The sequence below is a fragment of the Bombyx mori genome, chromosome 18 (assembly GCF_030269925.1).
Source record: "Bombyx mori chromosome 18, ASM3026992v2".
Classification (NCBI taxonomy): Eukaryota; Metazoa; Arthropoda; class Insecta; order Lepidoptera; family Bombycidae; genus Bombyx; species Bombyx mori.
In genome coordinates, this window is record NC_085124.1 from 4,295,050 (window position 1) to 4,310,432 (window position 15,383).

At 35.8% G+C, this 15,383-nt stretch overlaps 1 protein-coding gene and 1 long non-coding RNA gene across 13 annotated transcripts in view; one reads left to right on the top strand and one right to left on the bottom strand.

Moving 5' to 3' along the window:
- LOC101741393 (uncharacterized protein CG43867) overlaps window positions 1-15,383 on the bottom strand; it is a 369,159-nt gene that overhangs the window by 257,488 nt on the left and 96,288 nt on the right. For all 12 annotated transcript variants that reach the window (XM_038017284.2, XM_038017287.2, XM_038017282.2 and 9 more), the window contains 2 exons: window positions 10,245-10,647; window positions 6,646-6,805 (listed from right to left, as the gene is read on the bottom strand). In XM_038017284.2, the coding sequence (XP_037873212.1) occupies window positions 6,646-6,805; window positions 10,245-10,396 (312 nt within the window). In that variant the 5' untranslated portion in view covers window positions 10,397-10,647. The remainder of the gene's footprint in view (window positions 1-6,645; window positions 6,806-10,244; window positions 10,648-15,383) is intronic.
- On the top strand, window positions 11,776-14,715 carry LOC119629860 (uncharacterized). The gene is made up of 4 exons (XR_005245748.2): window positions 11,776-12,120; window positions 12,261-12,511; window positions 12,661-12,844; window positions 13,175-14,715. It is a non-coding gene; the product is annotated as an uncharacterized LOC119629860 (long non-coding RNA).

A 15,383-nucleotide genomic window follows, 5' to 3' on the forward strand; every position in this document is an offset into this window, starting at 1 on the left:
TATGAAATGCAATTGCCATCTCTATTCCATTTGCAGTATCTCCATTTTATTGGCCCAGATTTGAAAACCGTCGTCGAGCGAGACGACCAGAATTTTGAACGAAACGGCATTCTGCTCTGCATAATCTAAGAGATTTTTATTTCATAGCGCACTTGAGGGTAGTTGTGTATAATTACATTTCACGTTATATCAAACTGAGTTTTGGGGATTGCTTTTTAATGCAAATTTGTCGGTGCTTAAAGTTCGGCACACGCATATCTTGACAGAGTTGACAACTTCAAAACTGACTTTTTTCAATGGGATGAGAAGTTTCGTAAATCTTGTAAGGTTCACATTTTGTTACAAAACAACCGTCATTATATTAAAAAAAAAACAATATACTTTGTGTTCGCAGATAATAAAAGCCTCAGAGTAAGTAAATTCAGATTGGACATAGAGGTAGAGGCAAAGTCGCGACGTTGGTTCAAAGCTAATGGAATTAAGTTGTCACCGCAGCCAATATACATTACAACGTCTTAAGTCTAATGTCTAATGAATTAGTTCAATCGTTCATTATCAAAAACATTACTTTACGGCAGATGTGTTTTTGGATGCATTGCAAAATATCTTAAAACTTTAGATATTATTTAACCTAAATATTTAGGAGGTAAAGAGTTACGAAGTTCCCCTCCTTGCTGAGCCTTTGCTCGCCCTCTATCCTGGTGAAACTGGAAAGGCCTCCGGGCCACCAGTAATCTTCCAATCATAAAAAAAGGAAGTTAGGTATATACTTTTTAACAGTTAGACCACTATCATTTATGTAAACTTCTTAACAAGGTCACATTAACATGCGTTTTTATTTATATTCATTTGGTAGTTCATTCACAGGTATAACCATTCGTTTCTCAATAACCATTTCACGCGGAAGGCTTAGATTGGTAAATCTTATTCGCGAGGAGAGGTGAGCTGAGATACAGAATTTATAGCAAGCAGTTATCGTAAGTTACTTAAGTACATTTATCGAAATATTTGGCGATTGATGTAGTGTTAAGGTAAAGTTAAGGAAGGCATAATGAAATGATAATTGGACGGGTGGTCAAGTTAAGCTCAATTTGTGAAAAAAATACACCCTAAATTATAAAACATTATACTCCAAATGGAAACGTCTCGATATTGAAGAATGACCTCAATATCAAACCACACACGAATATCGTATATTCCATACACATCGAACCAAATAAACATACATCAAATACCAAATTACACGGACGCCACACATCTCCATATTTATTCAATGGGTGTCCGAACGTAAGTCAAAACATTGCTACGTCTACATATTTTCGATGTATGTTTATCAAAAAGGCACAACTACCAGATTTATGACCATTCAATTTTGTAATATGTAGGACAAGAAAATTAAGCACGTTTTAAACGAGCAACTCTTAGGCATGTGACTGTTGTATTTTTAACACACTTTTATTACTTTGTACTTGTAAGTATCAATCAAATCTTTCAACGTAATGTTATCCAATTTCACAACATCAGATGATTATGAAAAGTTACAAACGTAAAAAGAACCGATTAACAAGTGTGAAACAAATTTTTTGAATATTCATTTCGCCTTCCGTATTGGCGTTTTTTTTTTATTTTATACATTATAACTACTTATTTATTAATCCGATGTTGTCATTAATTACTGACTGGCGTTACTCAGCTATGTCCAGCAGTGGGCAGATAAAGGCTGATGCTGATGATGATGATGATGATGATGTTACTCAGCTATTATCAAATAACAACTAATATGACGTTTCACTTACATTTAACACATTGCAAAAACTTTGACATAGAAATCGTTAAGTATACACATTCATAAACATAACAAAACCTCACATGAGCCCAAGAACGAAAGCAATCAATAACAGCACAAGCATTCTTCGTGCATAGCTTCGACACAAAAATCTAATAACAAAATATTTCAGTGTGAAAACAACGGTAAGTGGAAACAGGCTAAACGATAAACTATGCATTCGGGAGATGTACGGCAATCTGGCGGAACTGAGAACCGCTGGGATTTAACCGAAAAGCGTTTATCTATAAAAAGTTATGGATGCCCAGTGTCTATGTTTTGCATAAAAAAAATACATGTGTGCAATTCACACGTGGTAGAAGTGAAACCTTCCAAAATTAAAATACAATTATCCTAAACGTCTTAAGTATATGTAAAATTTTGTCATTAGTAAGTAATTGTAAGGTAGCGCCCTCTGTGAATTGATATTTTAATTTCACGTATAATCCTAAATTAAAATTCACTTCAAGAGCTTTCATACACACGTTGGTATTAAAAAATCTCACAGATGGCGCTGTATTAAATAGTATGTATATTTCTGTCTCATTCTTTTGTATTTGTGTCTCTTACCTGTCGTTTTTTCCGTTGCATCCGGTTTGAAATCACAACGATTCTAAAGAAGTTTTCACTTCAATAAACTGTTGAAATTATCCCTCTTCAAACGAGTTTTAATTAAGAAGGATCTTTCTGTTAATATTTCTGATCTGAAGGATGTTTGTGGAAGCTGAAGCCCACATCCCATGACTGACAGATATTTGTTCAACACCAAACTTCAAATGTTTAATAGACGGAGATGATTAAAGCGAATCCAATTGTACTAGAGGTCCTGGAGTAGTCGAAATTCGACTATAATTAATTGGAATTGTAAGTTTGTTCACTATTATGATTGTATTTTATACTTCTATAATCACAAATTTCGCCAAGACTAGACTATAAAAAATATTAACAAAGACAAACAATATTTAATCTATTCTCAATTTTACAACAGACGTCAAGAACAAAAGTTTGACAATAGATAGTATGCATGCGTGTGTGCGTCGAATACATGGTATGTAGTAATGTTTTCTTTATTGATTTAATGTATCTTTTATGCATTATTTAAAAAAAAGTATTAGCATTGTGCACTTCTTCTCTATATTCTCTATAAGTGTGGAAAATTTCATACTCCTCCGTCCGCGCAATGTTCGTAAAAAGGGATACAAAGTTTTTGCTTCACGTATTAATTTATAGATTAGGCAGAAATCTTGTAGGAAATAAAATACACAAGTATTTATTTTTAAAAGCATTAATTTTTACAGAGACCGAATCGACAGACCTGAAAGCTGAAAGTTTTAATTAAGTAAAGGGAACTTACGTTAACGTCGTTTGAGGCAATTTGTGAAGTTTTAACGAGTGTCAACAGAAGAAGCCGAAAACGTTTCGCTTGAACGCTGATCGATTTCAAAGCGATTGCTCGGATTTTTTTGTGCGGTCGGAAAGTAAATTGGCATTTTTACGTGAGCCCCTAATACGTACGTCCTTAAGCTTTTATTCCATTATTGGTTAGCTATAACCACCTTATTTGAATGGCAACGAATTATGAACAACATATTGTTGTATTCAAAGCTATTGCTTTTCAACACGCTTTCATATCCTATATTTTTATATCTATGGAAAGGGATATTTCAATGTATTTAATTTTCACAAACTTTAAGATTTCATGTATCAAAGACCAATGGCAATACAATAATTTTATAACTAAACTAATGCAATGACCAGGACAATAAAGATTTTTAAAAAATGATGCTCCGTTAATCATCCATTTTTTGTTATTTGGAGACATTAGATCTTATAATAATAATAATATACTGTAACATTTTCGGATTGGCGATCAGCAAATACTCAAAACACAGGCAAAATGATCATGAATTTAGAATTTAAACTGTCATAATCTATATATACAACAATGAATTGCTGTTCGTTAGTCTCGCTAAAACTCGAGAACGGCTGAATCGATTTGGCTAATTTTGGTCCTAAATTATTTGTGGAAGTCCAGAGAGGTTTAAAAGGTGAAAAAATATGAAAATGCTCGGAATTAAATAAAAATAACAATTTTGTTTTTCCTGTGATGTTTATTTAATACAAAAGTTTAGGTTTTTTATGTATCGATTCAGACACTACGCAGTCTGCCGGGTTAGCTAGTAATGGTTATAAAAATGTACAATAATGTCACAAATACGTAGTTCAAATATCTCATAACTCCGAAAAGATACTTCAAACAAATTACTCATCATAAACTCGAACCTAAGCATCCTATGTGAACCCTTTTTGTTTTTTCATATCAGCTTTTCCAGTCGACTGATTTTTATGGAACATCATAGTGGAAGACTGGTGACGTATGATTTAATACGCTTCGTTGACTCACCATTAATGAACAAGGGGCCTTAAGGTGGATATTGGTTTTCATGTTGCGTTAATAGATAACTCATGTGGTTTTGGAACACAGTGGAAGAACATCACATGTGGTCGCAATCCTCAGCAGTGAGGGAACGATATAGAAGTAATAGATAATATTTTCAAATTAATCCCGTCTTACAATGAAAATGATATTTTGTAGAGCAATTTTTTTGTTTGAGATTAAAAACCTACCACATGACCCGTCGGGTATTAAGTAGTTTACAAAGCACATAGAGACTAGACCGTAAATGTCGCCACCCATTTTCAGATGAAACATCAAATTAGGAATTGTTTTAGATTGCACAGTGCCGTCTAAAACATGTCGTAAAAAAACTAATATGAAGTACATATATTAAGTATCGTATTGTTTTAAAAGAATTATTGATGTGAGAAATGATTGAACACTAGATGCTAAGAATAAATCCATGTCTTACTTTATAATATATTCTGATATTACATTTTACGGCGTAAAAAAGTACTAAGATAACAATCTGCCTATTTATAATCTCAAGTTCTGAGTTCGTTATTAGGATTTGATTAATTTGACCGTTTAACCTGATCGTGAAAATGTAATGACGTCAATCAGCACAGCAATCATCCTATCAAAATATTTCGAGCCAAACAACGAACCAAAGCATTTCAACATCGTACCGGAAAAACATTCCGTAACTGGGACAAGCGTGACACCAGACAGGATCCTCGCTCGAGTGCACGTTAGAGTAATGAAAAATGGATCAACCATCTATCATACACTCTTTACATTCGACGATGCTCAGCAGAAACTCAAGAAAAAACTTACCGGGAGAGATGTGAATAATGTCGTGCAAAATTAAATCCCCGGGCTATAAAAAACCAGGGCGCCGTCGACTTCTCCGGCACTGAAGATAGAATGCGCTTTGTATCTCCAACTTTCCGCAGGAATCGTTTTTTATTCGTTCGTTTTCAGTCTTAACTGCTTTATTGCAGAAAAACTTTCTTTGACCACGAACATGCTTTAGTCCTTTTGAACGATCCAAACCGCATGAACAATGAATTCTATTCCACTCTGTGCTCATTTATGTTTTGCAAATTCTATCTATTCAATTTTGTTAGTCTCTTTAGCATTTATTACGTCTATCTAAAGTTTTGTATCTTTCGCCATAATTACATTTATTGTTATAGTTTATTTATCATTTTTGATTGGTTTAATTGGTGTTTTTTTTCCACTGTAGTGACAGTAATCTATTGATGCATTGGCAATGTGAGAGACATAATCATTCCGTTACCTGCCTTCCTCGAAGGCTCAGTACTTATCCCACCTGGCTGCTAAGACAAACTGGTTTATTTGATCTTTATCTGAGTGTTTAATATTTATGTATTTATTAAAATTATGTAATTGTTTAACGAAATGTGTATTAGTATGTATTTCTCAAAAGATCGGCAATTTCAGTTTGAGGCTAAATGAGCATCTGTGATTAATCTCTAATTTAATTGTTTACGTAACTTGGTTTCTTTTAAAATCATTTGAGAAAAAACATGTCAAGCGCCGACGTAGATTAAATTCCACAGAAATGAAGTATCTACACTCTGTGAACACTTGAAAAGCACTGTACAAGCGGTAAGTAGGATCTAGTTCCTGGATGCTACGTTGATATGATATGGATATGAATATGAAATTAATGCGGGATGATACGGTGTGATGAAATAATATCAGAACCTATTCAGTCGCAGATGACTTTATGATTTTGAAAAGAGTTTTTTTTATTGACCTTGTAGGCAGACGAGCATACGGCCTACCTGATGGTGAGTGGTTTCCGTCGCCCATGGACTTCAGCAATGCCAGGGGCAGAGCCAAGCCGCTGCCTGCTGCTTAATACTCTCCAATTATTTAGCTTCGCTTTCGTTCCGTGACCTCAACCAATGGAAACCTCGTTTATGTAAGCTGACATGCCTAATGCTGGGTAACAGAGATGAATTAGGAGCACATGCGCTGACTCTAATTGTGATATATCGCTACAAGGTTTAACGTCAGGACGACTTGTCTGATATAACTTGTTAATGCGGGAGTTTACATCACGGAGACATTGAACGCGGTTCGGTTGCTAAATGACTGCATTAATAAGGATAATTGGACAGCTTAAATGATGTTTGTGACATTGACATCGGCATAGGCAATAGTTGCTACCTACAGATCAGATTTTTTTGAGCAACAATGAATTTGTGGTACGCTTCATTTTTATTGACATAAATAATTTTCGGTTTATAATTGGTCAGTTATTGTATAAATTAGAATTAGGCCAATTAGTAGGCCAACGTGGGTAGATGCCACCACTCTACCTACGTTTACGTTTACCTCCAAAGCAACCACGTATCTCCATTTGAAGTCTTCAAAATGAAATTCTTACCTTATCTCTCAACATGTCGCGTACTCTGGTAGCCTGGTGTCGGCTCCTGTGCAACTCCAACTGCAGTTCAAGACATCGCTCTTGCCAATTGACGGAGTCCACTTGTGCCGTCGCCAACTCATACTCCAGGGGGTCCAGACGTGACGAATGGGCGAGAGGCCTGGAGAGTTAACATTTCATGGTTTATTTCTATATATCTTTAATTCTATATCACGGCTCACCTGGTGTTAATAATTACCGGAGCCCATGGACATTTACAACGTACATGGCCCCACAGACCTTGAGACATGAGTTGTAAGGTCTTGGTGTTTAAAGTAAAACGGCCCCGCCCTTCAAACCAAAATACATTACTGGCCTTTTTTTTATTTTTCCCTACAAATTCGCTGGTAGCCTAAGAGGCTATTCCAGTCACGCCCGGACGGGTAGGTGAGCTCACGGGCTCAACCTGAGAGAATTGGCTAACACTAGCCCTAGCAAGAGCAGTGCTTCGCAGAGTCTACCACCGGGTCGGAAACGCGACCCACTGAGAAGATCCGGCGAGAAACTCAGTGGGCTGTGTCTGTGGGTTAGTTCGCCCTTAGTTCGATTACGACGAAGAGTTCGACGAAGATGGTGACCGGTGCTTGAGAGGCCTAAAAGCACCGAGAGTGAATCCGAGGGATCCGACAAGACATGTTTAGGGCGACGGCCGTTTTACGTTGCCCCGTCGCGGTCGTATAAGAGCATTACTGCTTCACGGGAGAAATAGACAGGGCAGTGGTAACTGCCCGCGCGGACATAAAAAACGTCTTATCACCATATTAACAAAACTACTAATTTATCTTGCAATGGGGCCTCAGAAAATTAATAGCGTTTTTCTTATTGCCCTTGTAGACAGAAGAGCACACGGCCCACCTAATGGTGAGTGGTTACCGTCGCCCATGAACTTCAGCAATTCCAGGAGCAGAGCCAAGCCGCTGCCTACCGCTTAATACTCTCCACAAGCCTCGTTTGAAAAAGGACATGTCGTAGCGCTCGGGAAACACCGTGGAGCTTATTTCATAGCCGGATGGTACGTGGCAAAAAAGACCTCTGGAAACGCACTGTGAATGACCGCAGTGGCTCCAGGTTACTAATAAAAATTGATCTGACGGTCTCATCAGCATATGTATATAGTTCGACACCCAGTAATCGGCAACTGAAATACCACCATTTGTTATACCGAATAAACCATTAATTTCGCTGCATTGCCGAACCACATTACCTCGATATAGCATTTAATAAACAACAAAAGGTTTCATTAATATGAATACGATTTATTTGCGTGGCACTATTTATTATTAAACGATTACCGAACCGTTCAGATCAGATTAATTCGTTTTTGGGAAGTGCGGTATAAATCGATTGATTTGGTGAAACAAGTTCTCGGTTCGTTTCGCCTTTTGTGTATGTTTGTCTATTTGTTATCAAAGCGGTTGAATTCGTGCCGCCAATACAATAGCACCTGTTGTCTGTAGTTTATAAATACAACAATAACTATATAACCAGATATATAATTGATGATTGATTTCATCGATCAAATATTCATATATTCACATGCGCACTATGCTCAGTATTTCTCTAAGGGACAAATTCCGGAATGAAGAAATTCGATGGAGAATCAAAGTCGACGATATAGCTCTCAAAGCTAGCAGGCTAAAGTGGCAATGGGCCGGTCACATCTGTCGCGCCAGTGACGCTGGGTGGGGGAGGAAAGTCCTAGAATGGAGGACACGGATGGGTGCCAGGAGCGTTGGGCGTCCTCCAACCAGGTGGACCGACAACTTAGTGCGCACCGCATTCTGTGGAAGGCATTGGGGAAGGCCTATGTCCAGCAGTGGGCAGATAAAGGCCTATGATCATGATATGCGCATATAAAGCAAAATTCGAATAATTGATACGTAATTTTTTTACATCCTCCACCTTTGTGATTTAGAATTTTTTTTAAACTATTATAGTTCGTAAGTAAATAGACAATACTATACAAGTTGATAGATAGGTTATTGATGTATTTTCTTCATTTTCATATATATTTTTATTATTATTCTTTATTTCATACAATGCTATTAAGATTATTATTTTACTTTTAGCTGTATTCAAATGGCTATTCATTGTATAATTGAATACCTTTGGTATCCTGATGGTGGGCATTAAGACAACACAATTGTATTTACCAGTATTTTAACGATTGTAAAATAAACTATTACTATTATTATTAGATTAAATGAGTCGTCTATTATCAAAGGTGGCAATCTGTGCATTTGGACAAAAAAAAATTATTGATATGTCAATACAGATTGATTTGAATATAATCGTTTCCTTCAAAGAATACGGTTCAAAACCTGCATTAAATAAAGGTTAATAGTTAACCTGTTATTTATCTAAGATGTCGTTCCGAAGAGTTTTGTGAGTGCAAATGGAATACAAAGTCAATAATTCGTTTTTCTGATTTACCAATAATTGTCCAAAAGTCAGATTGCCGGCTTTGATAATAGTCGACTCAAATGTAGACTGAGTACTGAGTGTACTTAGCATGTTGACACTGTCTTTTAATGCCTATAAAGTGAGTGCTTATGCGTAATGGAGATGCTATTTATCAGAGCGCGATCTATTGAAGTAATTACAGATAATGGCATTACGCAAACGTGCGTGGCTTAATAACTGGGTAGACCAGATTTCTATTCATACCGAATTATTTAGTTCTTATTTATCGGAAGGACAAACACTTAGAACTAGGTGAGTCATAAGCTCGTCTACCCGTCTATGCGGTGAAAAATGTAATCATATTTTTTTTTGTTTGATTTATATGTTTCAATCATAGGATTATCTTCGCAACTTAACTATTTGGTTCAGTTGATATTATAGCTTAGTTATACATATAAGATTGATTTTACGGTACGTTTTTATGATAGAGCGTTTTCTGAACCCGCACGGGTAGGTACGACCACCCTGCTTAATTCTGCCGGGAAATAATTATACCTTCCGGTGTGGAGAGTGGGATTGTCATACTAATCCTAAGTTCACCAGACTCGCCTGTTCACAGTACACATTCGAATAATTTAATAAGAAATCCGAAAAAAAAAGTCCTTTTGTGTAGGAACAAGAAGAACTTCAAAGACGTAGACATATAATACCAGTAAAATATTTACGTCATCATCATTATCATCAGCCCATAGTTGTCCAGAGTAGAGTTCATCCATACTACATGGAGCCACTGCGTTCATCGACAATGCGTTCCAGAGATATTTTTTGCCACGTACCATCCGGCTTTGGAATGAGCTCCCCTCCACAGGGTTTCCCAAGCGCTATGACATGTCCTTCTTCAAACGAGGCTTGTGGAGAGTATTAAGCGGTACGCAGCGGCTTGGCTCTGCCCCTGGCATTGCTGACGTCCATGAGCGACGGTAACCACTCACCATCAGGTGGGCCGTATGCTCATCTGCCTATACGGCAATAAATATAATTATCGTAATTACATTGTATGAAATAATGAATAATAAAAATATATATGGACAAAGACCTCTCCCTACAATACATGATGATTTTAAAATTCCATTTTTATGAAGACTATTGTTACTTACCTAGGTGGCGGCGGCGGTGGATCCCGGGATCTCCTCGGCAACAATCGCGGGCTGTTCGGTGTACTAGCAGACTGACCCGCCCCACTGTGGTCGGTAAACCTCGACAGCGGGTCGAAGATCTGCGATAAACGACGCGATCTCTCCTCAGACATGTTACGCACAACACAAACACATAAAACTAAACAACAATATATCACATCACGGCCCTAGCAGTAAAACACTAAACAGTTCGCACACAAGTGATTATTTCAAGCGATCCGAAAGGAAAATGTCACTCCGGATCAATAGATGGCGTTGTCGCGATAAATGCGAGTTTTGGCGCGAAATTTTCGGCGTCATCTTGCCGCATGTGATTTTTTTCAGTATTCGCTGGCTTCGTGTGATCGGCGCCGTAATTAGAGCGCTGAAAAAGAAAGAGCAGAGATTATTCGATATGTTGACGTAGGCTGGCACGTGTACAGAGTTTGAAATGGCGAGCCAATGAGCCAATTAGAGTTCCCCATTCAAATTATGAAATTTAAAATTATGACAACACATTTAGAAGCAAAACAAAGATTACATACGCAATAAAATATGAAAGAATTAATTAAATGTAAACACACGATACATTAAATACAGTCAAACCTGGGTAAGCGAGAACTGGATAAGTGAGAAAACTCTATAAGTGAGAGTAATAGCCAGGACCCGCCATTTTAAGCTCCCAAAACCTCTATTAGAGAGAAACAGAAACCTCTGTAAGAGAGAGTCGTTTTTCCCTCATGGACCTCCGTAAGTGAGACTGCTACTTATCTATACCTCTATAAGCGACAGTCGAGCTTTATTTATTTATATTATTTAGGAGGAACAAATGAAAAAACAAATAAAAAATTTAACATCTGCTATTTTATGACTCATTCTTAACTTTTGTGGAACTTCCTTCTATTGTTTTTGAATTGTTTTCTCGTCAATATTGAACCTATTTTATTTCGTGGAACTAAATAACGTTGTTATTTTATCGCATTCTTTCCAAATGGACACGTGTGCCTCTGTACCGTCCTGTTTGTCGGACTTACTCAGTTTATCGTTAATCAATTGCGAAGGAAAGTTCTGTTCTGCATCATGTCAAAACGGAAAATTAAAGTACTGTCATTAAGTGATAAACTTCAAATAGTGAATGCGTTAGAATCCGAAAAATCGCGAAATGAAATTCAGAGGGTGCATTAGCGAGAAACTCGGGTTAGTAAGAAACCTCTATAAGCGAGAATGAGATTGTACTCCCTTGAACTCTCGCTTATCCAGGTTTGACTGTATATCATATTAATTACAACAGTGATTGTAAAATTAATGAATCCATTTAAGTACATATTATATTGTATAACAATTAATTAAACAAAGTTTGGTAATATTCTAATGCTGAAAAACGCCGAAAAAAAAATAAAAGCTGGACAAAACCGACATCATAAAACGAAGAGTTAACATTTTATTAATAATGTTAACGAGAACGTAAAGTTTATTTTAGTTGGCTTCTTCAATAAGCGTAAATCCGCAGCTGTATCACGTATTTCGCAGACAATTAGCAGAAGACAAATATTGTGCAAATATTGCTGTCAACTGTCCATTTCGTATTACGGACTTACAACAAAAGAGCAGATCGCGGACCATCACTAGTGCTGCCTCTGCAGAGCGATTTGTGAAACTTTAGTGCATTCTTTTCCATACAACTAACAACAACTGGCCTAAAGTCGGTATTACGGATGCTTTTGTGTGCCACACAACAGCAGATATTTAGCAATTTCGTTTGTCAAATTTGCGACACCTTTTGTATCTGGTGCTGAATTGTTGCTAACTATCTGCAAGTGTAAAATTTGTGAAATTAAATTATTTTAACTTGATTTAGGTAAGTGTAATTGGTTCAGATCTTTATTTGCGTTTGTGTTTTCCATAGTATTAACATTAAATACCACGCTGGGCAATTTAAGTACATTAATAATGTTGAGGTTATAAAGTTTATTTTTTACAAATTAATATTTCTTCTAGGTATGTACTACGGACAGAGCTCAAATAATAAATGGGGCTTTGGAGTCTAAGGAAATTAGGTCGGATACATACGAATTAGTGCGTTTGCGACGCTGTCTTCGTGATCAAGCCTGACCCCTTAATCTATCGGAAAGTTTGTTCAGAACACATTACAGAATTTCGAAACATCAATATTTACAATTGTGCTCTGAATTAAAGCCGTTAATAACCTAGATCATCAAGACGAACAAGAATAGAAAGTAAAATGCAAGGTATTTATATATATTCAATTTAACATTTTAATATGTGTAAATAATGAAGAAAATAAAAGATTCACAAAATCTTGTCTTCAAAAGTAGCATTGTTTTTTTGATTTCAGATTTATTCTTAACTAAATGTTTTAAATAACTTGTTTATACAGGTGTTAACAGCATAAAATTTCATACCAGAAACCTGTGGGAATGAGCTTATTGCATTTTGAGTTAAACTGTAGTAAATCCAATGCCATTAGGGAAGTGGCTATGGCATTAAACAATCTTCCAGTTTTATTCAAACATTTAAAGTTTCTGCAAACAGTACAATGGGTCACAAGTTATTATAAATGGGTAAGTTAAATAATTATCTTATAGTATAGAGCACAAGAGTTCCACTGATTTTACAATTTCTACGAGTCAATCATATAGATCAGTTATATTCTTGAAGCTTTATAACTATAGCTATATTTAGCTATATATAGCTATATTTTAAACAGAGTTCTGAGAAATGTCAAGTCCTGGTGAAACTGGAAAGGCCTTCAGGCCACCATTAATCTTTCCTACATAATTTTTTTTTAATTCAAAATTTGTCTTATTTTTATAGTACATAGATATTTGAACAATAATAATTTTGTGATTGAAAACATAATATAATAGTAAATAAATTTCTTTTCATTATAGGTTTTACAATAAATTTGGCTATCCTGGGGTTTTGGGGTGTATAGATGGCACTCATTTGCACTTATCAGATCTTCTGTATATGAAGAAAGGTTTTAGAACCGCAAGCATTATCATTTCAAGAATGTGCAAATACTAAGTATTTTGCTGAAGCCTATCATTCACAATAACAAACATTTGATAGTACTTATCTAAAGAATTAAATTTTTCAGATCTGTGATAGTGATCTTAACATTTTAAGTATTGATGCAACATTTCATGATACATTTGTCTGGCTTATCACAACTGAATATGCCTATGCAGGACCTGCGCCATAATAGTGAAAAAGTTTTGTTTTTAGGCAAGTAAAACATCATGAGCTCTGTCTCAGTAACCTGACTACAAAATAATACTCAATCTAAAAGTATATTTAAAACTGGGAAGGCCGTTAATATATAGTACTATAGTAATGTTTATTGTCATACCAGGAACACTGTTGACCATTGTGAGTATTGAAGGCCAGTTGGAGATGCTTGTTGGTACATAGAGTACTGCATTATGATCATCATATGATGGCCAAGACCATAATTGTTAGCTTGTATTGCATAACATTGCAAACACACATGGGTTTCCAGTGCCCCAACTCTCTGACGAAGATGCTGAAATTGATGTTTCTTATCAAATTCATAACATTGTATTTTTTGGGAGAGAAGAGGAAACACAGCACTTAGCACCATGTCAACCTTCAAGGGTGGTTCAATTGGATTGTGGAGAACAGACATTAAATGTAGTCCAACCTCTGTAATCTTAATTATGTGAACTGAGAGGGCAAGAATAGCCTAATTATTTCTGCCTATAATTTTTTAATTGTGTTTAGTGGAAATATACATATTTCCTTAACATTTTTGTGTTTATAGTAAAGGATGGATTCATAACAATTTGAAAGCAAAATTGTGAGGTTGTTTTATTAAGACAATGTTTTAATCTGTTGTGCTCAATTTGTTCTGTATCATTTTATCTTTATGTTAACCCCGTTTGTATGTTGTGTTGTTATATATATTATTGTATATACTGCTGTTTTAAATAATAGAATAGAATGAATAACAAATCGACTAGTAATTCATAATTCTTCTAGATTTTGTTGGATACTTACATGAATATTAGTTACAAAATGAAAAACATAATTCATAATTTAGACAAAATGTGGATCAACCACCACTCATTTTTGTTCATTGTCATAATAATAATAATATAAATATAAATATTTAACTGGTCCCGTGATAAGTTCGTAAAGAACTTGTGTTACAGGTACCAGATAACGGAAATAAATGTAGGATTTTTATTATACACATACACATACATATATTTAATATACATCCATAACCCTGGAAAAGACATTTATATTTATCATACAAATATCTTCCCTTGGCGGGATTCGAACCCGCGACCCCTTGTGTAGCGACCATGTCACTTACCACTACACCAGACGGCCGTTAGATAAGTTTGATAATTATTATTTTTGTGTAATTTTGTTTTATTTGAATAATAATTCTTAAATTAGGAAATCGTAGTTTGTTTGTAATACATGTCCAACTTTTTGCCGTATGAAATTGAAGCCACAATTGAAATATAATATCGACTGCCGATAACTTCAAAGAAACACAACTGAACTTGGGGCCGAGGTAAGTAGGATGATAGCAAGGTGATAGCTCTATAATCCTATAGACTAGAAGCAGAACATGCCAAATACTGTGAGTACAAAATATACAATGAAGGTAAATACTGGTATTCTACTGGTGGTAGGACTACTTGTGAGTCCGCACGAGTAGGTACAACCACTCCGCCTATTTCTACCGTGAAGCTGTAATCCGTTTCGTTTTGAAGGGTAGAGCAGCCGTTGTAACTATACTGAGACCTTAGAATTTATATCTCAAGGTGGGTGGCGCATTTACGTTGTAGATGGCTATGGGCTCCAGTAACCACTTAACACCAGGTGGGCTGTAAGCTCGTCCACACATCTTAGCAATAAAAAAATAAATAGTCATTTTGAAATGCTAAGTTGAGAGTAGTTTTATTAGCGTAAAATATACTCATTAGTGTCATAAAATTTACTGTAGTACCATCCTAAAGTAAAACGTATATATTTGGATTTGCTTGACTATTGTAACAAGCGCTATTTCGTTTTTATGGTAATATAAACTATTACGGACTCGGCTAAAATTAAAACAAAATT